General features: G+C 39.6%; 1 protein-coding gene across 1 annotated transcript in view; it reads left to right on the plus strand.

The window, feature by feature from the left end:
* Positions 1-25,433, plus strand: part of LOC121321060 (proto-oncogene tyrosine-protein kinase ROS-like) — an 89,947-nt gene that overhangs the window by 50,007 nt on the left and 14,507 nt on the right. Inside the window, exons 39-40 of the mRNA XM_041259971.1 lie at positions 5,467-5,601; positions 16,885-17,069. Coding sequence (XP_041115905.1) covers positions 5,467-5,601; positions 16,885-17,069 — 320 coding nt within the window. The remainder of the gene's footprint in view (positions 1-5,466; positions 5,602-16,884; positions 17,070-25,433) is intronic.

Raw genomic sequence — 25,433 nt, forward strand, 5'->3', positions numbered from 1 at the left:
ATCCCTGCATGGTGGGTACTGTCTTCAGTAATAGTCGTTGTACAACATATCGACAATAACAATCAAACATTTTGTTGCAGACTTTCTAACAAGTCTTCACAGTAGGGATGGTGTTACCTGGATGATGTGCTGTGTTAGGTTTGCGCCAGACATAACGCTTTGCATTTAGGCCAAATAGTTAAATTTTTGTTTCATCGGACCACAGAATCTTTTGCCACATCTTTTCAGAGTCTCCCATATGCTTTTTTGCAAATTCCAAGCGAGATTTTACTTGGGCTTTTTTCAGAAATGGCTTCCTTCTTGCTACTGTTCCATACAGGCCAGATTTTTGGAGTACCTCAGCTATTTTTGACACATGGATAGTTTCTCCCATCTCAGCCAAGGAACGCTGTAGGTCTTTCAGAGTTGCCATTGGCCTCTTGGTGGCTTCTCTGACCAATGCCCTTCTTACCTGGCTGCTCAGTTTGGGAGGACGGCAGATTCTGGGTGATGCCATATACCTTCCATTTCTTAATGATTGACTTGACTGTGCTTCAAGGGATATTCCATGCCTTTGAAATCTTTTTATACCTCTCCCCTGATCTGTGCCTTTTCCACAACTTTATCCTTGAGTTGTTTTGAAAGTTCCTTGGTCTTCATGGTAATATCTTTGCTTTGAATGCACTACCCAACTGTGGGACCTTACAGAGGCAGGTGTATTTAATCTGAAATTATGTGAACCACTTTTATTGCACACAGATGGACTCCATTTAACTTACTGTGTGAATTCTGAAGGCAATTGGTTGCACCTAGGCTTATTTAGGAGTGTCATAGCAAAGGGGGTGAATACTTATCTAATGAAGACTTTTCAGGTTTTTATTTTTAATTGATTTGTTTTTTCACCCCGGCCCCATTTTTTTCACCCATTGAAAGTGTTGAGTAGGTTGTGTAAATCAAAATTCCATTTAAATGCATCAAGATTTCAGGTTGTAACACAAAAAATCGAAAACATCCAAGGGGGGTGAATACTTCCTATAGGCACTGTATGTGTACTGTGTAAAAACAAAAGTGAAATAATATCTGGATGGATTTATCTTTTAAATCGTTGACAATTTGACTGTAATAGCGTATGCGGAGAATTCACTTCTTGACCTTTAACTCACAATTATTTCTGGGGAAAATTTGTAGCATTTCCAGCCCAACTCACTGATAAGTCAGGTAACTCGGAAAAGCATAGAAACGTCACCTTTTTCACCAACTCCAGTTGTCCAGCAACTTGAGTTGTGGGAGAATTCAGGCCAGTTCGAGCCCACTCGAGTCGACTGTCCATGGAAACAAGGTATTAATCCTAAAATACTAATACCAGCCATGCGTTTGACAATGCTGGACACTTATGGAACTGTGTCTAAACACCTATCTTATAAAACAGCAAAGCACTCCGACACCATATAACAACAGGATAAAACAGCATGTTACGTATCCCACCGGTTTTTATCAGAAAGAGTCCAGATTCAAACGGAATGTTTTCATCCTTTTTTGCAGTTGCGCTTCATCAACCAGTGATGATGCTGTCAGCTAATATTTATAGTGTTCGTTTGGGTTCATTTAAATGAAATATTTAATATTTCAAGGTTTCCTTGGTACCTGCGGGACCAGAGCTTTTTTAAAAGGGGATTTATGATCTGTCCTTTAAATCACTGCAGGAAGTGCAATTAAAAATACAAAACAAAAAAACATAAGGGTTCTGTTTCGTCCCACATCATGGATTGCTATTGCTGTGTTACCTGTTTGACAATGTGGGCAATAATCCTTACACTAGCAGTGAACTAGAGTAGCCTTTTTGAAAAGAGCTTTGAAACAGACTTTAACATTGTAAGTGTAAAAAATTGTAAGGATGTTAACAAAAATTACAGGTACATTATTTAAACAGTTGTAGCAACACGTGGGGACGTGTAACACCATATTTTTTGGAGCCCTGCTACTTATTCTTTAAATTGGCAATGATACAATCTGCTCAGGCTCTAAAATTCTACACTTTAAAGGGGCTCTAGCTTGTAAAATAATTCCATAAACCTTTCTTCCTTTCACTATGTAGTTCTTGCCTTTGCAGGTCTGAAAGAAGCACATGTAAGAGTAAATTGATATTTTCGTTCTGAAAAATCATCTGGTACCATCATAGGTTCACGAAGACTCAGTTTGCATGCCTTACTTTCAGGTAGTCTGTTATACTATGAAAGTACACAATTGCTATAATATGCTTTTATTTCAAAACTGCACGTGAAACCCACATATCCAACAGAAGTGCACGACCAGTCAGCTTAATGGAATCATTATATTAGCTGTAACCCCTTATACAGCAGCTGAGCTTCAGAATTGCGAGGTCACCCAAGCCAGTCTGGTTTGTCTGTTTTGTTTTATTTTGGACTTTTACAAATTTCCACCTTGGCGCTCAGTTTGTTTGTGTTGTGTTGGAGCCTGTACCTGCATGCAAGTGACACATGCAAGTGGGATTTACTGTATATTTTGAGAACCTTGTATCCGTGCTAGCATCCTAACCATTATACTCTCAGAGCCACTTAAACAGGGAATTATAAGGCTCATGTCTTACTCCTCTATGTTTTGCGGGTTCGTTTGCCATGGCCAATAACGATTAATGGAAACGTAGCTGTCAAAATAATACCTAATAACTTCCATTCGCTGCAAATGTCTCAAATGTGCAGAAACACATGTGCTACCAGATACCATGTTTTACAATAATACATGTAATATAACATGTGTTTCTTTCAAAACTACACATTTGAGACCTATGAAATGAATAGACACGCATGAGAGACAGTTTATGAAACTATTTCGTTTGCTACAATTACATGCAACGTATGTGTCGTAAACATATAGTTAAATGGGTTTCATGAAAGTGGAAGAGACATGATTCAACACAGTGTGCTCCATCATCCATGCTCCAGTGTAAACATTCACCACTCGGTTATGATTATTGAGAGCATGACAAATGCAGGTGCTTACATTGTATCCCTTCCAAAGAGACTTGGCCGTCCTTTGCATAGACTGTTTGGATTTTCTATACTTCAGTAAAGCAACGGTTATAGCTTTGTCTGGATGTTCCATTTTTAAACAAGCAAACTTCCAGCTCAGTGTGGTTAAGAAGTGTGTGCTCTGTTTCTGCATTCTGAATAATCCTGGTTCTGTACAGTCCCAATGTTTTCATGAGTCTGTCACTGGAAATTAATGATTGTTAATTTTGGCTATTGTGTCATGCTGTATATCATTTCAGTTTCAAAAGCAGATGTAATTAATTGGGTTAAAACAGAGGAGTTAAATAACAGGACAGTAGTTTGGTATAATCTTATAATGAAATTGATAGTATTATAGGTTGTGCTTGATCAGTTTCATCATACAGCATGTGATATGTTATGGGTTATATATTTATCTGATAACATGCTGTTTACTGTTTTCTTCTGCCTTAACGTATATGTTAATTGATTGTATTTAGGGTGTCTCTTATTGTATAAATGAATATATTGTGTGTATGGTGTTTCCAATTGTATAAGAAGTGGTATCCGGTGCAGTTCGGGCTTATAATATTTTACACAGTAATAGGTGACACACTTGACACGTATAACTTATTCTAAGATCACAAAAATGAAAATTGTACCACGGGACTACTTTTTTAATGTGTCTTATCAATGGGATGACACCTGTACACAATATAAGATGTAGTGTAATTCTGAACTGTTTGTACTGGAATCCTTAATGGTGATTGGTTGACTTCTGTCTTGATAGCGATCATATATATATATATATATATATATATATATATATATATATATATATATATATATATATATATATATATATATATTTAGGAAATTGCTTGTCCAAATCCGACATTTAAGTTGCTTAAATTCACCTGTAAAGACAAATTACCCACCCTGTTGACATATTGAAAATGGCTGGAAATAATTGTGTGCCTTTTCCTGTTCTCTGTTCTTACCCTCTTTTTGTCTGTCAGTTAAAATTACCATCTCCTTCTTCTTCACGTTGTGGGGCAATTGTAGTCATCAGGTATAGTTCATACTTCGTTTTTTAAGGATTCTTTGAAGTTTAATGCAGGCCACATTTCAGCAGTCCTACATTTCCTACTCTTGAGTGGACTAGGAGCCAAGAGACCTTGGTTTTGTGTTCTAGCTTACCTTAATTACATTACAAACTAAACAAGCACATATATCTTAGATATTGTATTAACTGTATCATCTACCTTTTCCTAATATTGTATTTCTTGTCTGTTTAATATCCTATTAAGTGTGTTATGTATGGTTCTTTATTGTTGATTGAACTCTTATCCTTATTTGTCATTCTTAACTGACTATTCCAGCAAAAATGGCTTCAGAAAAGACTTCAAGGCTGAACATGGGGGCAGTTAGATGAGCTGTTTAAACGAGGCAGGCAAGACTTGCCATACTAAAATGTCTTCAATATAACTTCAATCCCCAGAACACATTAGTCCGCATTACAAAACTACCACAAATGTTTGCACAATTCCTCAAAATTATTCAATGTGTACCTTTCTGTTTAAGTATGAAAGAGACCTGTCTGGTTGTTGGCTCATTTTGCAGCAGGATCAATCTGGAAGTGTCTTATGGGACTCAAGGGAGCCTTTATAGCTGAGCTTCCTAATTAATCCCTATGGATATTTGCAGTGAAATGTAATAAAATCTGCAAAGAGAAAACAATGTATGTTCTGCAAAGAATTGTCCAAATTCTACAGCAATTTATTTTTTATGAAAAATATTGTTAAAGAGTATTAATAAATAAGAAAAAACAAGTGACAATTAGTTAAGTAGCAATAACCCATGTCGATGTGCGGTAAGACATACTGTAGGCCTATAGTCCATACACACGTCACTGTGGGGTAAAAGAATTAAAGAAACTGGAAATCCAAACGTGTGACTTTTTAACTTTATTCCTTTCTGTTTTCAAGAACAGCACCTGTCTCCTTGTTAACTTGAGATTCTCTGATTTTGATGTTCCTCATGAAACCTTTTTGGCCATTAATGCCTTTCTCAAATGATGGGGGACCTTACCTTTGCATATTACAATAAATTAAGTGGTGACTTTTTTTTCATCTGAATTCACACCTGATCACATGCAAAAACCTTGGCTCCCACTAAACATTCCCAAATGCATTGCAATCAAGCGACTCGTTTTCAGCACAAATTTAATTTCCCAAAATGCAAAGGCTGATTCTGTATTGGCAGCCAGAGAGCCGTCAAAAGATATTGCTATCATTGCTATCACAAATTGCTATCATGGTAATATGCTTGTTTAAAAATGTAGCCTGTTTTCTTTTCTTTTTTCTTTTCACGCGCATCCTGAGAGGGAATTACCATCCTAATTAAAAAATGTGCTTCCGGAACCTTCTCAAAGGTGAACTCATCCAAGTTTCTTCCTCTGCTCTTACACTCTCCGCAGGTCTTTTGGCATCCTGATCTGGGAGATCATGACTCTGGGGCAGCAGCCATACCCTGCCCGCACCAACCTGGAGGTCTTACACTTTGTCAGGACTGGAGGCAGGCTGGAGAGGCCAAGCGGCTGCCCTGATGATATGTAAGTTGCTTGCTGAAATACCTTGTATCACAGGGATCTGTCTTTGAGCGGTCGGTTTGCGTTTCCCATTTCTTGAACTGACTAAATAATCACACTTTTATTTGGTTCTGCAATTTGCCCTCCATAGGCAACCCGGTTGCTGATGTCTAGACAGTGTGATCCTTAGTTGTATACCTAGCAGAGGTAGTTTAGAGTTGTATACTTTTAAATGTTAGCCAAGTGTTTAGATGTTAACATTTAAGGGTTGTCCAAAATATTCAGGTCAAGTATATTTGTCAATGTTTGTTTACACATTAGAAAGTGTACAAACTACTTTTATATTCAGTATCTCTTCATGATATTCCATAAAAATGTAAAGCTGTACACACTGCATTATACACACATACTGTACATCTGGCAGCATTTTATAAAAAGTAATGGAGGACTTATCATGATGGCTTTTTTGATTGGTTACAAATACTTCCAATTTGTAAAGTTTTAAACATATTTAATCCTAAATGAGGATCCTGAGTCTGGTCGGCCTGTTCAGGCAGATAACTTGTATTGCATGCAGTCTCCCTGACTTGCCAATAGATGGCAACTGTCATATTCCCCTCTCGCTAGGACTGTAAATGTAGCCTTAAGAAATGCAGTAGATTTACTGAAGTATCCAGATGCTTAACCACAAGCACTGGTTAGTTATTTGTCTTTTCACGTTGATATCTGAATTATTCAACTTATTCGAAAGATTTGGCAGGTCTATGAGAATATTCTGGATGTGTTGAGAACTGGTTTGAAATGTTATAAATTTGCACTAGGGTGTATTATAATTTTCATTGCATTCGGGTCTTGAGACCAGTTATAATGTTAACATAGCTGTTACTGTAGTGTAGAAGTTCTCAGTTTCCACACCTTACTCTCAGAAAATGTATTCCACTTGCACTTGTTCTGGGTCAAAGCGTGTTACTGACTGAAAGCGTGTCAGTCGCTGACTGAAAGCAGGTTAGTAAATGAGTGATCCATGTGTTTCGGATAGTAACAGATATAATTTATGGAATTATTTTGTTAGCTACAATCTAATCTAAAATGCATGACTAGAAGTTATTTTTTATATACCGATTATTTTTATATTTATATATTTATATTTATATTTTATGGTACAATGCAATGTCATCATAAAAATGGAGGAAATGTGTCGTGAGACTTACTAGACCTCATCATAATACTAGTGACCTCTATAAGATAATAGGTGAGGTCAATGCTGATTTGACTTTTTGCAGGTTGTGGTCGTAATGTAATTTCCCTGCTCCCTGTGGAAGTGTTTTAGTATCATAAATAATCTCATTAAAAAATGCAGACAAAAACAATTCTGATAAATGCACCAGTCATAGCTGTCCTTATAAAATAAAAAAGATAGAAAAATAAACTAAAAACATACTCAAGGAGTAAACTACAGTACAGGGTTTGGATTCATTACCATGACATTGAGCAGACAGCAGTGCCCCCTAGTGGGGAAAAGGAATCCAAAGGGAAAGTTGTATTAAGACACTCGACTGTTTGGAAGGCAGTGGCATGTCTTCTTAATGTTAATACTTAAAATACATTCCAGTATGTTGTCCCCGACAGAAATGGGCTCCTCTTGCCTTCCTAAGACGCAGATGCTTACAACTGCTTCATAGCAGACCTCAGAAGACAAACCTGTCAGTGCAGGCTGCCTCTGGAGCTGGCAGGGGTCTTTCTGGGTCATTAACAAGGTGTTTAAGTCCCTAGACATGGGGTAAGGTGGTACAATACACTTTGCATTTCAACTTGGATTTAGCACTTCATCTTGGAGGCCTGGGTTTGAATCGGCATAGCTCATCAGAGAAATGAGTTTGCGGTATAGAGGTAGTTCGCCCTCTAATTTAAAACATGATAGTTGGTTTTGCATTGGTTAAAGAAAGTGCTCAGTTTCCATACCTTGCTTTCAGGAAATATTTCACACTTGCACTTCCTAGGTCACCTTAGTGTCTTCCGTGTCATGTTACCGGTTGAAAGGATGTCAGGCAACAGAGGATAAAGATGGTTGGTTAATAAAAAGAATCAGTTTAAGGGGTAAGAACATAAGAAAGTTTACAAACGAGAGGAGGCCATTCAGCCCATCTTGGTTGCTAGTAGCTTATTGATCCCAGAATTTCATTAAGCAGCTTCTTGAAGGATCCCAGGGTGTCAGCTTCAACAACATTACTGGGGGAGTTGGTTCCAGATTCCTACAATTCTCTGTGTAAAAAAAGTGCCTCCTATTTTCTGTTCTGAATGCCCCTTTATCTAATCTCCATTTGTGACCCCTGGTCCTTGTTTTTTTTTCATGTCAAAAAAGTCCCTGGGTTGACTTTGTCAATACCTTTAGGATTTTGAATGCTTGAATCAGATCGTCGTGTAATCGTCTTTGTTCAAGACTGAATAGATCCAATTATTTTAGTCTGTCTGCCTTTTAAACCCGGAATAATTCTGGTCGCTCTTCTTTGCACTTTGTAGAGCAATATCCTTTTTTAGGTTAAAAAAACAGAGATTGTTTTAACCTAGTTTAGTAGAAGTTATATGTTTTACAGTAAAAAACATGTGTTTCACTTAAGAACAGGTACCATTTATGGAACTCTTTTGGTCACTAGAATCACTTTAATGAACATCATAAAAAACAACAATAACAAAAATATTTTTGACTTATACAAAACAGCCTAGTGCACTCTATCACTGGCTGTGTTTTACAGAACTAATTATCCTGCAGATTTTCTACCGCAAGTTTTGCTCAAAGTTGATAACATTAGTCTTTTTTGTCATATTAATATTACCTTTCCCTGCCGACATAATCTTTCAATCATGCACTCTTTGTGGAGAATTGTGAGGTTTTATTAAAGAATAGCCAAGGGCGCATCATTAAAAATATGTTATTAAGTATCATTTTCATTTTATATAAAGTTCCCACAGAGCTAACAGTGGGACCCCCAGACCTCAAGTTACTTACTGCTTCTCCCTGACTATTTCAGTTGCAGTGCACTGGTTTAATTACTATTCCAAGGTCATTTATGGGAGGCGGCATTCCTTACTTTATAAACCCCCTCCAAATCCAGTGATTCTCTGTGGAAATCATGGGCGAGTGGGCTCATACCACTAGACTTGTGTCTGGACTGACTCAGCTCCAGGTGGGGGATTGAGCCCAGAGCCTGCCAAGACAAAGGCATGCATGCTAACCATTGCACCATGTGTTTGCTGCATTTACTATGGCTTAGTGCAATACAGAAACATCACTTGTTCATTATTAAGATTGAATACAAGATGTTTTTTTTACAACAAAGATGAGTCTGTACTTTGATTCAATTGTTTCTAAAATAACTTTTTAAATGCTTAGAATCCCTATAGCCTCTATAAACCCTGTTCTGTATTTTTTGAAATAAATAATACTATTTTATTAGCAACCTCCCACCAGTTAATAATTAAACATGCGTGGTATGGAGAGTGAATTGCCCTCTCTACCAAATAGAGAGTTGTCCCTACAGGGTACATTTCTCAGTGTGTAGTTCTTACAGGGCAAAAAAAGTCCCCACAAAGTATGTACAGAAGGGGGGAGCCCATGCATCCAGCGCCCAGAAGGGGGGAGCCCGTGCATCCAGCGCCTAGAAGGGGGGAGCCGATGAGGCCGCAGCCCAGGAAGGGGAGGCCCACAGGTCCAGAACCAAGGTCTCCAGCAGCGGAGGAAAGGTGCCTACTGTTCCCGCCTCAACCAGCAGAGGGAGAATGCCTGCTGGTTTGGCTTCCACCACCAGGAGCGGAGCAGCTGTAGCTGCCTCTGCCTCCACTGCCAGAGGGAGAGGAGCAGGAGCTGCCTCTGTCTCCAACACCTCCACCACCAGAGGGAGAGCAGCAGGAGCTGACTCTGCCTCCACTGCCAGAGGGAGACGGGCTACTGTTCTCGCCTCCACCGTCAAGGGTGGAAGCAGCCTTTCCACTGCTGGAATGTGCCACCCTGCTGTCAGCACGTCTGCTGACAGCATTACCACCGGCAGCATTTCCGCTACCAGTGGTTAAGCCTGGCTACTGGCAACATTGCCGCCCATGAACCCCTTGAAGTCCCTGTTCTTGGCCAGGGACTTTCAGCAAGATTTCTGGGATTTTAATGGGGGACGTGGCCGTTGAGGCCATGTGTTCTGTGCACAAAGGGGAAGGTGTGCTCAGCCCCAGGGTGTATTTCATGTTATATGTTGCGTATGATGTGATAATGTTGGTGTATAGATATTGGTGCACGGGTCTGTGTAGCACGAGTGATTTAAAACATATAGTTGTATTTAGGCACAGGGATTGCACAATCACTTCATGTGCATTTAAAGTATTTAATAGTGTGTGAGCATGGGGTTGCACACATTAGTTCACATGCTGGGATTCAAGTGAATGATTAATTAGTAATTGAATCCCGTTTCACTCACTCAGGGTTGTGTGTTTGGTGAGTGGAGAATGGGTGTGGAGAGAAGAGAATTAAAAACTAAACGAAAGAAAAAGTAAATATAGGTTGCTTTGACTCATCGTGTTTGTTTGTCTGTTTGTCTATTTATTTTGGCCCAAAGTGCTGTGTGCTGTTTTTTTGTTTAAACCTTTTATTTTTCAATAAACAGAGTGTTGCAGCGTCTCAGTTTTCACCTGCCAGTACTGCTTGTCTCTATATACTCCTTTCTGGCCTGACGTCACCCTACAGCCAGCCTGTTCACAATGACTCAATACAAAGTCGTCATAAATGAACGTGTGTGTGTGTGTGTGTGTGTGTGTGACTGACTGTACTGTGAGTCTTCAGCGTGTACCGTCAGTCAGTCGAATGCAAATGATTTCACTCTGTTAGATGGTATTTCTAGGAAAGGGCTATTCTCAGCCCAGTTTTGCTGTTATTCATATTGTTATAATTCCTTTACAGTTAGGTCATTACTAGCAATCAGGGTAGGCCTAGATTACAATGCCTTATTTGGAAATGTCATGTGAGATGCCTAATGCTGTATCAAAATAAAATAAAGACCGACTTGTCTGGATGTTGTGGAATTCAGCATGGGCTTGCTGCCAGGAGTGGTTGGGAACTATGGTGTGAGTTTTGAATTTTAACCAAGCATTATAACAGGCAGGTGCATTTTAAGTGAATTCATTTAACTTCACAAAAAATAAAAAAAATTGTTTATGAAGTCTGGTTTCATAAAATTTGCAGCTTTCACAATACAAATATGTGCTGTGTATAGCAGAGCTTCTGGTTCAGTGGGAAAGTCTTGCTTGTAGAACATGGCAAAAAAAGTACAGATTTCATTTTGGCAATTTTTTATTTTTTTTTTGGTGTCAAAGAAATTAATTTAAATGCAGACTGTCTAATGTCCTGTAATGAATTCCTTCCGGGTGGTGGGCTGGTCTTGCAGAAGTGCACTTGGAGTGAGAAATGAAATTGCTGCCAATAAAAGGTGAGCGACAGTGGATCTGGAAGGCACTGTCTCAGAAAGCCATCTGGACAGCGGTCCTTCACTTAGTTGTACTGGTGTGATGCTGATTAATGTCCACTAGAGGCTAAGTTGAGACACCAAGACTTATTTTATTGGTTCGGCTTTTACATTTTGGCTTTTTAAAAAAACAAACAAAAAAAAACTAGAAACTCATTCTTAAATGGTTCAAAGATACTGGATCAGATTAAAGTTTTGCACCAGTGCAGTTCCCCCACATTTAAAATAAATAAATAAATAAATAAATAATAATATTTAATTGGCTTTTTAATAATTCAGTATGTCTTGTTCCATCCTATCATCGTGTCGGGCCGTCTCTGTGAAAGAGTACCACCAACCTTACCTTGCGCTCTTCCTGGTCGGCAAATTCCTTCTCTCCTCATCACATCCCCCAAAAGGTATTTTCTACCAGTTTATAAGGTTGGCGATCCAATCTTATAAACAGCTAGTTTAACAGCCGAATTAGGGTAAAATATTGAGAAAATATGAAAAGTGTTGTCAGCAGAATACAATGATAAGATTATTCTGCTGCTGGGGGCTTAGGGGGACCCCTAGCCTCTGATGTTTTTTGCCTCATTTATTTTGGCCACCACTGACTAGGACTTTTATAAATTGCAATATAAATTGAAGTTTCGTGAGTCAGGCTAATTTTGTTTTTGTTTACTTTAAGCTTTCATGAATTCAGTAAGGTTTGGGTCACAGTGATCTTATTCATGAGTTCTAGTCACTGATTGGTTGGATAAATTAAGTCTGTATCTCCAGAACAGATATATTTAATCAAAGCACATTTGCTTTAATAATCTACTTCAGATAGAGTGAGTGTGGGTCACATATACCATGAATACCATTGGGTGTTTATAAGAAGGTGCTCTACATGGTGTGGATGAAAGTCTTCTAAAGGCTATATATTTGGCTATAAACGTATGCATGGACATTTGTCATGAGGTTTTGTTCCATATGTTACAGAAGTTAAATGCCCTCTTTGGAACAAGGTTTTATATTGGAAATGAAAAAGTTGTAAGTATGTGCCACTGCAATGCAAATAGGAAAAAGATGTTCACAAATAATTCAGAAATCCATATTGGCTGTTACTTTAGGATTGGGCATAGCTGACATAGGAACATTATTGGAATCTTAACACACGATAGATTATTCTATTATAATTGTTTTCTTTGTATTTGTATACTGGTAAGAATTCACTTGACTGCATTGCTGCTGATGTTTTCCATCACCACCAAGGGAACAAGATGGATCTCAGTGGTTTCCCCCTGCTGAAATTACAATGATTTTAATTCAGTGCAATTCCCCCAAGTACCTGTATGAAATTTCCAGTTTAATGCATACAATTTGTTTCTCCTGCTTCTGTTGCTGCTGGGCTGCTGCTCAGTCCCACGGGTTGGAACACAGCTTACAGGTTAATAAGAACAAGGCTTAAGAGTTTATATCAACGAATATGAGCATGGCATATTTTACTCCAGAGAGATTTGCTTACTGTAATATTCCAGCTAATACAAAATTAAAGAACATTCTAATCTTCATGACGAAAACATTTTATAGAAAGTTTATACCCCCTTTCAAAATGTTCACCTTTTGTTGCCTTATAGCCTGGAATTAAAATGCATTAAAATAGAGTTTTTTTTCATTTGTCTACACATCCTACCCCACAACGTCCAAGTGAAAAAAATATTCTACAAATTTGTAGAAAATTAATTAAAAATAAAAACTGAAATAGCTTGGTTGGATAAGTGTCCACCCCCCTTGTAATAGCAATCCTAAATTAGCTCAGGTGTAACCAATTGCCAAAATCACACACCAAGTTAAGTGGCCTCCACCTGTGTTAAATTGTGGGGATTCACCTGATTTCAGGATAAAATTAGCAGTTCCTATAGGTTCCTGGGTTGTGCAAAGCAAAGACTCAACCATGAGCACCAAAGCACTATTAAAAGAACACCAGGACAGAGTTGTTGGATATCCCTTGGGGCATGGTCAGTGTGATTATTAAGAGGTAGAAGATGTATGGCACCACCAAGACCCTGCCTAGATCAGGCCGTCCCTTCAAACTGGATGCCTGAGCAAGAAGGAGACTGATCAGAGAGGCTACCAAGAGGCCAGTGGCAGCTTTGCAAGAGCTACAGGCTTTTATGGCCAAGACTGCATTTGACAACAATATCCCAAACACTCCACAAATCTGGCCTGTATTGTAGGGTGGCAAGAAGGAAGCCATTACTCAAGAAAACCAACCTTGAATTCTGTTTTGAAGTATCCAAAAAAACACTCAGGAGATTCTGTAGCCATGTGGCAAAAAGTTTTGTGGTCTGACGAAACTAAAATGGAACTTTTTGGCCTAAATGCAAAGCGTTATGCTTGGCACAAACCCAACAGAACGCATCACCCAAAGAACACCATCCCTATTGTGAAGCTTGGTGGTGGCAACATCATGTTATGGAGAAGTATAGAGAAGTCCTTGAGGAAAACCTGCTGACCTTCTGCAAGAAAGCTGAAACTGGGACGGATGTTCACCTTTCAGCATAACAACAACCCAAATCCCACAGCCAAAGCTACACTGGAGTGGCTAAGTAACACAAAGGTAAATACCCTTGAGTGTCCCAGTCAGAGCCCTGACCTAAATCCAATCGAAAATTTGTGGCATGACTTGAAGATTGCTGTCCATCAGTGCTCACCAAGGAACTTGACAGAGCTTGAACAGTTTTGTAAAGAAGAATGGTGAAATATTGCCAGATCTAGGTGTGCAAAGTTGATAGAGACCTATCCCAACAGACTCACAGTTGTAATTGCTGCCAAAGGTGCTTCCACCAAGTATTAACTCAGGGGGGGTGGAGACTTATCCAATTATGATCTTTCAGTTTTGTATTTTTAACATATCTTTTTTTTCTCAATAAAAACATTTTTCCCCTTAACAGTGTGGAGTACGGTGTGTAGCTAAGTGGAAAAAAGTCCTCATTTAAATGCATGAAACTCTGAAGCACTGACACCTCAAAATGTGAAAAAAGTTCAAGGAGGTGTAGACTTTCTATAGGCACTGTGTGTGTGTGTGTGTGTGTGTGTGTGTGTGTGTGTGTGTGTATATATGATATATATATATATATATATATATATATAATGCTGAATCATATTATATTACGAGAATCATAAAACCAGTACTCATGAGCATAGCATGGTTAACTCCATTTTGTGGCATTTTCAGAAGAACTATTGGATATTAGTGAGTATGAGGTTTTTAATTCCCAGATCAGTCCACTCCCTCACTGGTGGATTTGTTACCTCGTCCAGCTGGAAAACTGGGTACAAACAAGAAGACATTTTAGTGATGTTTCACCAGTTAGTTAATTTTTTTTTTTTTAAGTGACTAAATAAATGCTGTTTTTGTTGTTTTTTAGTGAAGCTAATGGATTTTGTCGGTTATTCAAGAGGCTTAAAATGTATGTCTGCCTGCTTCTACTTAAAATGAGAACAAGAACAAAATATGAATCCAAGTTTGCTTCAATAAACAGAGGGCACTTAAAGAAATAAAAAGGTACATTGCAGCCTCCTCAAGCCCAGGGAGAGCTGGAAAAGCAAGGAATAATGTTTTCGTTTAATGAACTCCACTGTTTTACAAATTGTTGTGAAGGACAGGAAGCCAGCCTAATTCCAGTCTCATTACAATGCCTCTTTGGATAGTATTCAGCCCTCATCACAGATAGAACTGTAATCCTGTGCTTATATTTCGAATTATTCAAACTCTCTCTTGTTACACTTGTTTAACACTTCTTAATAGGAACTTTGGTTTGGGACTAAGCAGTGTATGAGAAACTTATACTTAATGAACTGTAGTTTACACCCTTATCGAGTACTTATCTTTTCGTCATAATGGTTTGTTAATATGCATTTCATACTGTGGCTGTAGCAACAGCTTATTAGTAAATATGACATGTTCTATGATTGTGATTTATGGTAGAACAAACCAAAATGATGTATTTTCTTCTGTATCTATTCTCTCACTAATATTAATCCTGGGGAATTGCTTAGCTTCTTCCTAATAATATCATGTCACTCAACTGAATTGCAGCCTGCCGTTTGATTTCATATTAAAATCTGTGTTGCCGCTTATTACTGGAACAATTTGTTCACAAGTCCAGTCTGTTCTTTCTTTCCTGCTGTTTTGAATGCCTGCTCGTGCACTGTGTTTAACTCTGCTGCAGACACAGTAGCAGTCAGGAGACACCTGTTGGCGATTGTAAACACACCATTATTAAAATAACAGGAACTGTGCGGGCAGCACCTGACTGTGATAAGAATACTGGAAGGCTGGAGTCGACCTGGGTGTGAACAAAAATTACACAATGTCTGGTGGGAAAAAAAAGGAACGCTGTCATGTTCTAATTTTTCACTTTGAAAAAAAAAACAACCCTGTAGCCAAACAAAGGCCAGAAAGACATAAGCTCTACATAAGTTTCAGGAACACTTCAGCGGAAATGGAGTTAACCATTACGTACAGGCCTCAAGTGTGGTTGGGAGTAGTCATGTGATCAGGAGCTTGTTAGTACAAATCCTGGTCCTGCGGAGTTGCCAGTCTTGGCAGGTTTAGGGAATGTGGCTTTGGCCTAAAATCCTCTGGGGTTTGTTTGCTTCACCGCACTGCAGCAACCCTTGCTGATCAGGTGCATGATAAGTCCAGGCCTATAACAACCAGACTTGACCCTTGTGTTCAGACCTCAGTTGCTTGGCAGACATTCTCCCTGCTCCTCATGAATCAGTCCTGACATTAGAGCAGATACTTTGAGCCTCCCTGAAGTGTTTCTTCAGGACTGATTAGTCACAATTCAACTAACTAGATTTCAGTGAGTAAGAGTCAAAGCATGTACTTAACAAATGTACTGTGGAATTCCTTATTAAATGTGCTGGAATTATTTATCAAAGATGAATGTTTGGAATTTGACATATATATATATATATATATATATATATATATATATATATATATATATATATAAGAAAGTAGTCTGTTTAGTCATCAACCATGTTGAGTAGAAGACAAACCAAAGTCCACTTGTTTGTTGTTTGCAGCTGGGTGGGTGGCACACTCAGGATGGCTCAATTGTATCCTTAATTCATTTTAGACTTGATGCTGAAGAGCGTAAAAAGCAAGCGGCAATGTTTTACATCTATAAAACAATTTTTTTATTATTCAAAACACGAAGCACAACACATTTCGACAATACGTGTCTTCATTTTTTTCTTGTAGTAAACATGTGCTGTAAACATTGCAATATATGTATATTAAATATATTTTTGTTTGTTTGTTTGTTTTGCAGTGTATTATAATAATCCCATCTTGTGTGCAGATGACCTATGTAGACATAAAAAACCCAATAAGGATTGATCTGTATTTGTATTATATAGAAGCTGTTGTGAGCTGCTTGGATTTGCCTTTGTGTGACTTAATGTGTTCCCTTGACATGTACAATACTATGTGAATAAAAAAGAAAGAAAGAAAAAGAGGCACATTCTTGGGAAGAATCCTATACCCGATGGCATTAATGGGAATGCCAGTTATGCAAAGCATTCACAACTGTGTGTAGTGCCACAAGCAGGCACCCACAAAGGCACTCTTCTCTCAGCTGTCAAAGAGCCTATTGTGACATCAGGCAAGCAGCAAAAAGCTGTCAGGCCCATTATTAAAATGGCATTCCACACATGCTGCTTTCTGACGCATAATACAGTTAGACCCCTTTATTTCCCCTCTTTATTCAGCTTGACTCCTTGCTTTATTTTCTTATCTCTCTTTCCTCCAAAAATACAGACACCAGCTGATGCTGAAATGTTGGACGCGAGACCCTCACAAAAGGCCATCATTCCGGTACATTGACAACTGCCTTGAACACCTGAAAAGAAGCTGCAGTGGCCGCCGTGATGTTGTGGGCTACTACAATGATGGATACAGGGACAATGACACCTCCCGGGGTATTGTCAATCAAGCATTTGAAGGTAAAGGGAAAACCTAATACACACACACAGAGTATAGGACCTGCTTTGAGCAGGACAACCAAGATAATTGTAATCCCTTTGAGGGAGAAGGGGGATAACAAGCCCTTTATCCTGCTTATCCCTCTTCGGAAGTACCATAAAAGTGCTGTTTCTCTACAGAGAAAGGGTCTTAGAGGATAACATGTCTCAATCCCCATCCAGGAGGGAAGTGATACAAATTGGATGCTAATTCCATTGTTCCAGCCCCATTGTCCTGCTGTCCAGTTTGATCCTCGACAGCAGAGTTGCCATTTCTTGCACACCACAATTTGTTTGTTTAGGTCGAGGCCTGGGATCTTCAGTTCCAGGCTTCCTAACCTCACTCCCTGGTGTGCAGGGCCTCTGTCAGAAGGACAGGGACTCCAGCAGAGAATTTGGCTTTCACCCCCCACCCCCTTTCCTCTCCGGGGTGTCTCTCTGGCAGTGATTGACAGCTGTTTAGAGGTAGATAGTGACAGGAAGACATTTTACATCTGTGTGGCATCCTCCTCCCCTTGTCATCCATTCCTTCCCACAGCAGCTATTGTGATGCTGTGTGCAGCCAGGAGCCCCACTGCAGATCCCAGACCACTATGTAGCTATAGTCCACTCCCAGTGCAGTTTATTAGAAATGAAAAATGTGGATCAGGGTCATTGCATTGGGAATGTAATAGTGACTGGAACTGGCATTCTCCTCATTCCTGCAATTTCAGAAATGTGATGCCAAGACCCCTGAGAGTCACCTTTACCTACTGTGGCAAATAAGTCAGACCAGTTAAATTCATTCTACTCAATGATACAAGCACAGAAATGTCAAGAGCCTGTGCCACATTAAAAAAAATTAATACATAAATAAAAGTTAGCAACTACAGATAATACGCTAATACACTAATGATTGTTGATAACAATCTCCAAATAAATATATTACTGTAACCATTTCTCTGACACACCAGGTGGTTTCAGACACCCAAAACATTTGTCTGAAAGTACTGATACTACAGCATTATAAATTTGTACAAGGTGCATTTTGGGCAACTTATTTTCATTGAGTTTTAATGAACTGGCTTGCTTTAATTAATAAAGTAGTCCCTAACAAAGCATTACTTAAAACATGCATTAGGGTTCTGTGAATAGGGCACATCTTGATTTCATTTTTGGACCTCTAGTCCTATCCTTCTTGAAGGCGATCCGCAGCTGTGCCTGAATGAGCAGTAAAGTAACAAAGATATTCTGACCTCATGCTCTGTTCTTAAACAGCTTGGGTAAATAAGTGCCCTTCATATAAAGTCCCCCCGTCTTTTCAGATACCATTTTCATTTATTTTCAGTTTTCCTTGCCAATTTTCAGTTTTCCTCTGTCTCCTGAAGTGCTGGCTATTCATTTCTCCTGGGGTTTGCTTTTAAATGGTGTAGCTGAAATGAATGCACTCCTTCAGCACTGCAGATCTGTATACAGGTCTAGGAACAGTAACCCTCTTCAAAACATCAGAGCAGTATAAAAAGCAAGTGTACTAATATGTCCTGTATGTAAATGACTATTTTATTTATTGTGCAGTATCAGATACTTATTTAATGAGTTGTCATTGTGTAGTTAAACACACACACACACAAACAAACTTATTTTTAGCGGCAAAGATTTAAGAGTGCAGTGTCATTGACAAATGTTTAATTTTACCCTTCAATATATATGTTTGGTGTGTCTGTTTATTACATTGTTCTGTAGTTTAGGCTTCTATGTACTGTAGTTCAGTGGTTTTCAACCCCAGTCCTGGGGACCCCCTGTGTATGCTGGTTTTCATTCCAACTGAGCTCTCAATTAACTAGACCCTAAATTGAAATGATAATGTGCTTAATTATACATTGTTTTCAGTTTAAAGGAGCAGTTTAATGTGTAAAAACCTTGTATTTCTGAGAAATATAATCTTTTAAGTCAGGGCCAGGTCTGTCTCTGGGGTTCTGAAGTATTGTGTGCTGAATTGTTCACATCTTGATTTTATAATGGCCCTCAACGTGGCAACTGGTCAACATTTAGCTTGCAGGGGATACAGGCCTCTGAGGAAGTTGGAAGTTGTTTCACACACTGCAGTCATATAGCTGCAGTCATAGTCACAGTCATAGCTGCAATTCCAGTTCTTGTTGTTATTGTGTATTCATTACTAGTTAATTCAGGCTCATAGCTGTAATTCCAGTTCAGCAGGAGTGTTTCATATTTACAGTGGCTTGCGAAAGTATTGACCCCCCCTTGGCATTTTTCCTATTTTGTTGCCTTACAACCTGGAATTAAAATGGATTTTTATTTGGATTTCATGTAATGTACATACACAAAATAGTCCAAATTGGTGAAGTGAAATGAAAAAAATAACTTGTTTAAAAAAATTCTAAAAAATACCCCCTTTGCTAGTAAGCCTCTAAATAAGATCTGGTGCAACCAATTACCTTCAGAAGTCACATAATTAGTTAAATAAAGTCCACCTATGTGCAATCTAAGTGTCACATGATCTGTCACATGATCTCAGTATATATACACCTGTTCTGAAAGGCCCCAGAGTCTGCAACACCACTAACCAAGGGGCACCACCAAGCAAGCGGCACCATGAAGACCAAGGAGCTCTCCAAACAGGTCAGGGACAAAGTTGTGGAGAAGTACAGATCAGGATTGGGTTATAAAAAAATGTCCGAAACTTTGAACATCCCACGGAGCACCATTAAAGCCATTATTAAAAAATGGAAAGAATATGGCACCACAACAAACCTGGCAAGAGAGGGCCGCCCACCAAAACTCACGGACCAGGCAAGGAGGGCATTAATCAGAGAGGCAACAAAGAGACCAAAGATAACCCTGAAGGAGCTGCAAAGCTCCACAGCGGAGATTGGAGTATCTGTCCATAGGACCACTTTAAGCCATACACTCCACAGAGCTGGGCTTTATGGAAGAGTGGGCAGAAAAAAGCCATTGCTTAAAGAAAAAAATAAGCAAATACATTTGGTGTTCGCCAGAAGGCATATGGGAGACTCCCCAAACATATGGAAGAAGGTACTCTGGTCAGATGAGACTAAAATTGAGCTTTTTGGCCATCAAGGAAAACGCTATGTCTGACGCAAACCGAACCCCTCTCATCACCCCGAGAACACCATCCCCACAGTGAAGCATGGTGGTGGCAGCATCATGCTGTGGGGATGTTTTTCATCGGCAGGGACTGGGAAACTGGTCAGAATTGAAGGAATGATGGATGGCGCTAAATACAGGGAAATTCTTGAGGGAAACCTGTTTCGGTCTTCCAGAGATTTGAGACTGGGACGGAGGTTCACCTTCCAGCAGGACAATGACCCTAAGCATACTGCTAAAGCAACACTCGAGTGGTTTAAGGGGAAACATTTAAATGTCTTGGAATGGCCTAGTCAAAGCCCAGACCTTAATCCAATTGAGAATCTGTGGTATGACTTAAAGATTGCTGTACACCAGCGGAACCCATCCAACTTGAAGGAGCTGGAGCAGTTTTGCCTTGAAGAATGGGCAAAAATCCCAGTGGCTAGATGTGCCAAGCTTATAGATATATACCCCAAGAGACTTGCAGCTGTAATTGCTGCAAAAGGTGGCTCTACAAAGTATTGACTTTGGGGGGGTGAATACTTATGCATGCTCAAGTTTTCTGTTTTTTTTTTGTCTTATTTCTTGTTTGTTTCACAATAAAAAATATTTTGCATCTTCAAAGTGGTAGGCATGTTGTGTAAATCAAATGATACAAACCCCCAAAAAATCCATTTTAATTCCAGGTTGTAAGGCAACAAAATAGGAAAAATACCAAGGGGGGTCAATACTTTCGCAAGCCACTGTAAGGGATATTGAAGACAAGATGGCTCTTGAAACCAAAACAACAAACTGGTAAACATTGTGAGTGAACAGGGCTGTTAACTCTGTGTTGTCATTGATGATGCTGATATTCAACAGAAATAAATGTAAAAACAGCAGTGCAGAGCATTACGGCATTAAATTAGTAAGCTGGCTGAACAGGATGAAAACAAAAACAACCTAAGGTATTTAAAAAATGTACACCATATTCACAAATATGCAAATCAAGTCTGTCTAATATCAAGTGTGTCGAGTATTTTGTTTTTTACTACTGCTGTCAACCACTATTCAGTTGAACAGGGAATAGATATCACTTCCCATTTTAAGTGGATATTATGGAAACCACTTGGCATGTTTTGAGGAACACATTACACAACATGTTGTTCAAAGAGTTTGTTTTCCTTTTCCCAGGTTAACCAGTATTAAGGGTTGCTGTTTGGTTTCTGTGCTGATGTCACTTATTAGATAAAGTACCTACTATGATATGAGCCTGGAATCATCTATCTATCCGTGCGTAAATGCATTCATCTCATCTTTCCACTGACTTATTGTGGCAGTGTTGCTCCGCCCCTGTGTGTATTTCAGTGTTGTATGTTGAGTGTAGTGTGTTAATGTTGGTGTATAGTCATTGGTACACAGGATGCAATATGGGATACGAGTGTTTAAAATGTATATTTGTATTTTGGCACGAGGATTGCACAGCATTTCACGTGCAGGTAAAATGTAATAATATGTGAGCACGGGGAATTGCACTTTTATTAATTCATGTGCAGTTGTACCGAGACTCCAATTGAATGATTGATTACACCGTGTAACAAATTATTATTTTTTTTGGTTCCTGGGTAGTAAGTGTTATTTCCTAATTGCTTATGCCTCAAAAGTATAGAAAATGGCTATTATTCCCCACAAACTTTGCTTTTGTGACCAGAACAGTGATATTTTGAAATTTACCTATTTTCCAGAACATTCCAGATAGATTCAGTTCTGAGTAAACTTGGAGTAACTTCTAGAACTTTCTAGAACTTTCCAGTAATGTAAATAGTAGTATAAATACAGGGGTCTTAAGCCCACCAGTTCAGTTTAGTTCCAGCTGCCTAAGTGGATACATATCTGCATTTTTCTGAGATGGCATCAAGAGGCTGCAGGCATCCGGCAGACGCATTTTCCTATGTCTGCGGCCAATTTATCAAGACAACAGCGAAAAAGTACTCCGTGGAAGCATCTGCTAAGATGTGTGAGGCCTACAAGGCATATTTCGACATTCCTGTCGGGGATCAGGAGAAACCCTGGGCACCTCATTTCACCTGCGAGCACTGCAAAAAAACTCTGGAAGGTAAGATGGACAATTGTTGCTTGGAATTTTATGTTATAAAATTTGTTAAAATTTTTAAAATTGTAAAAGTTTTTAATTTTAAAATGTTTTACAATTTTCAATGTTATTGAAAAAATATATCATATATGAAAAATGTTGCGAGAATCTCTTACACGTTAGTCATGGGTGAAATAAATGTATTTTTGTAGGATGGTACAGAGGGGAAAAGAGAGTCATGAAGTTCACTATCCCAAGAATTTGGCGGGAACCCACTGACCACTCAAGCAACTGCTACTTCTGCATGGTGGACCCTTCCAAACGTCGGACTGGCAAGAATGCACCTGCTATCACGTATCTGGACCTTCCTTCATTCATCGCCCCAGTGACACACTGCCATGAGTTCCCCGTACCCACTCCTCCTCCGGAGAGCAGCCGTCTTTAGAAGAGAGCAGCAAGTCAGAGAGCGAGGAAGACGTTTTAGATCCAGATGACAATTTCAGAGGTGGAGCTGAGGAGAGAAACCCATACTACCCCAACCAAAAAGACCTCAACAACTTGATTAGAGATCTTGGTGTCACCAAGTCCAATGCCGAGCTTTTGACGTCTAGGCTCAAGCAGTGGAACTTGTTGGATGAAAGTGTGCAAGTCGCAGATCAGAGGAAGCATCACCAACCATTTTCCAGCTTCTTCACCCGTCAAGATGGGCTCTGCTTCTGCCACAATGTGACCAGTCTGTTCGAGGCAATCGGAATCGCCTGTAACCAGAATGAGTGGTGCCTCTTCATTGACAGCTCATCCAGGAGCCTCAAAGCCGTGCTGCTCCATAATGGTAACAAGTACCCGTCTCTTCCCCTTGCTCACTCGGTGCACCTCAAAGAGGATTACAACAGCATCAAGACCTTGCTGGTCGCCTTGAAGTATGATAAGTACGGCTGGGAGGTCATAGGAGACTTCAAAATGGTGGCATTCCTGATGGGTCTCTGTGACGGAAAGATGAGTTCTGGTGATGAATCTTCCTCCCGACCTGTGAGGGCGCTAAAGAACGGGAGGAGAAGTATCTGGAAGGGCTGGCCTGACAGTTCGTTTCTGGGTCAGGGAAGTGGGTCAGCCTGGAGAGAAGCTGCAACCGTTTACCTCGATATCATGCAGGATTACATATAGGGGCCAGGGTAACGCTGATCTTCTCCTTTGTTTGGGTTAACGTTAGGAGAGAAGGACTGAGAGAGGAGCTCTCAGAGAGTATTTGTGAAGAGTGTTGTACGTGCTGTGTGTTATTTTCTGTCTGTCTGTAATTGTCTGTCTTTGTCACACCAATAGACAGTTAACGCACATCTCCAGAGCTGTCGAAAGGAGAGCACTATCCGGAGCACCACTGCACTGAGCACCTGCACGTTTTCGATCACCCAGGACTGGTGACCGTACAGTTGTTTTTGTTCGGGACTGTGCCCTTGTTTTCATCATCCCCATGCTTTACACATTGTTGTGTATTGCCGGGGATTTATTATTTTTGACGGTCGCCAGACCTGGAAAAGAGCAATAAAGCACTTATTCACTGAATCACTGTTGTCTGTTCATCACTCCTGCACCGCATCACCGCGACATCTGTTCCCCTTACCAACCACTTTGCCACAGTCTCCAAGGCGGTTTTAACAAGTTTCCCTGCTATCTTTGCCTTTGGGGCAGCAGGGACACCAAGGCGCACTACCACAGGCGGGACTGGCCACAGCAGACCGAGTTCTCTGTGGGGAGAAACAACATCAAGTGGGAGCCACTGGTGGACCCCTGGAAGGTGCTGATGCCACCACTGCATATCAAATTGGGCCTTATGAAACAATTTGTCAGAGCTCTAGATAAGGAGTCGGCATCCTTCAGGTACCTTCAAGACTTCTTCCCTAAGCTGTCTGAGGCAAAGGTCAAAGCCGGTGTCTTCGTCGGACCACAGATAAAGAAGATCCTGGAGTGCAATGAATTCCCCAAGAAGCTCACTAGTGAGGAGAAAGCGGCTTGGAACAGCTTTGTCGCAGTGGTTCGGGGCTTCCTGGGCAATCATAAGGCCGAAAACTATGTGGAGCTGGTTGAGACTCTGGTGAAGAACTACGGCACAATGGGCTGTAGGATGTCCCTCAAAGTCCATATCCTTGATGCTCATCTTGATAAATTCAAGGAGAACATGGGAGCGTACTCGAAGGAGCAAGGCGAGCGCTTCCACCAGGATATACTAGACTTTGAACGCCGCTACCAAGGACAGTATAACGAGAACATGATGGGAGACTACATTTGGGGGCTGATTTGTGAAAGTGATTTACAGTTTAATTGTAAATCTCGAAAAACTACTCACTTCTAAATCTTTTGTAGTCATTTTTGTATTACTTTAGTATAAATACTTGTTAATTTGGATTCACATGTTGTTTTTTTCTGACTTCATGTGAACGAAAAGACACAAATACACCCGTTTTCTCATTGGAAATAGGTAAATTTCAAAATATCACTGTCCTGGTCACAAAAGCAAAGTTTGTGGGGAATAATAGTCATTTTCTATACTTTTGAGGCATAAGCAATTAGGAAATAACACTTACTACCCAGGAACAAAAATTGTGTACATAGTGTTAGCAATCGAGTCTCGGTACAGCTGCATAAAAGCAGCATGTTCTCACCCACTCAGGGTTGTGTGTTCGGTGAGTGGATAATGGGATTGGAGACGGAGGTAACAGTAAAATAATAGTTAATGTAAGAACAGCTCACTGTGTTTGTCTGTGTAGTCTGTTTTTGTTTGTCTCTTTGTTTTGGCTACCAGTGCTGTGTCCTGTGTTTTGTTTGTTTTTCAACCTTTTATTTTCTGTTTGTTTAATCATTAAATGCTGAGCGCAACCACACGCTCAGCTTCACCAAACTCCACGTCTCTGTCTGTTCTGTGTTGGTTCCTGTTTCTGGTCTGATGTCACCCACTACAGCTGTCTTTGTGACACTTCTACATCATTTATGACACATTTATAAATGGATAAACCTTTTTTTTTTTTTTAATTAACCTGTTTTTTTTTTTTTTTTGTTTGTTTGTTTTTTAAATCAACTGGTATAACCGGTTGGACCAAAAAATATTATATGGTTCACAGATAGGAATTTGATATAGTAAGCTTCTGTATCCAAGCGTCTACTTTCATATCCAAGACTTTACAAATTAATCATGT

Source organism: Polyodon spathula, chromosome 9 (genome assembly GCF_017654505.1).
Source record: "Polyodon spathula isolate WHYD16114869_AA chromosome 9, ASM1765450v1, whole genome shotgun sequence".
In the NCBI taxonomy this organism is placed as follows: domain Eukaryota; kingdom Metazoa; phylum Chordata; class Actinopteri; order Acipenseriformes; family Polyodontidae; genus Polyodon; species Polyodon spathula.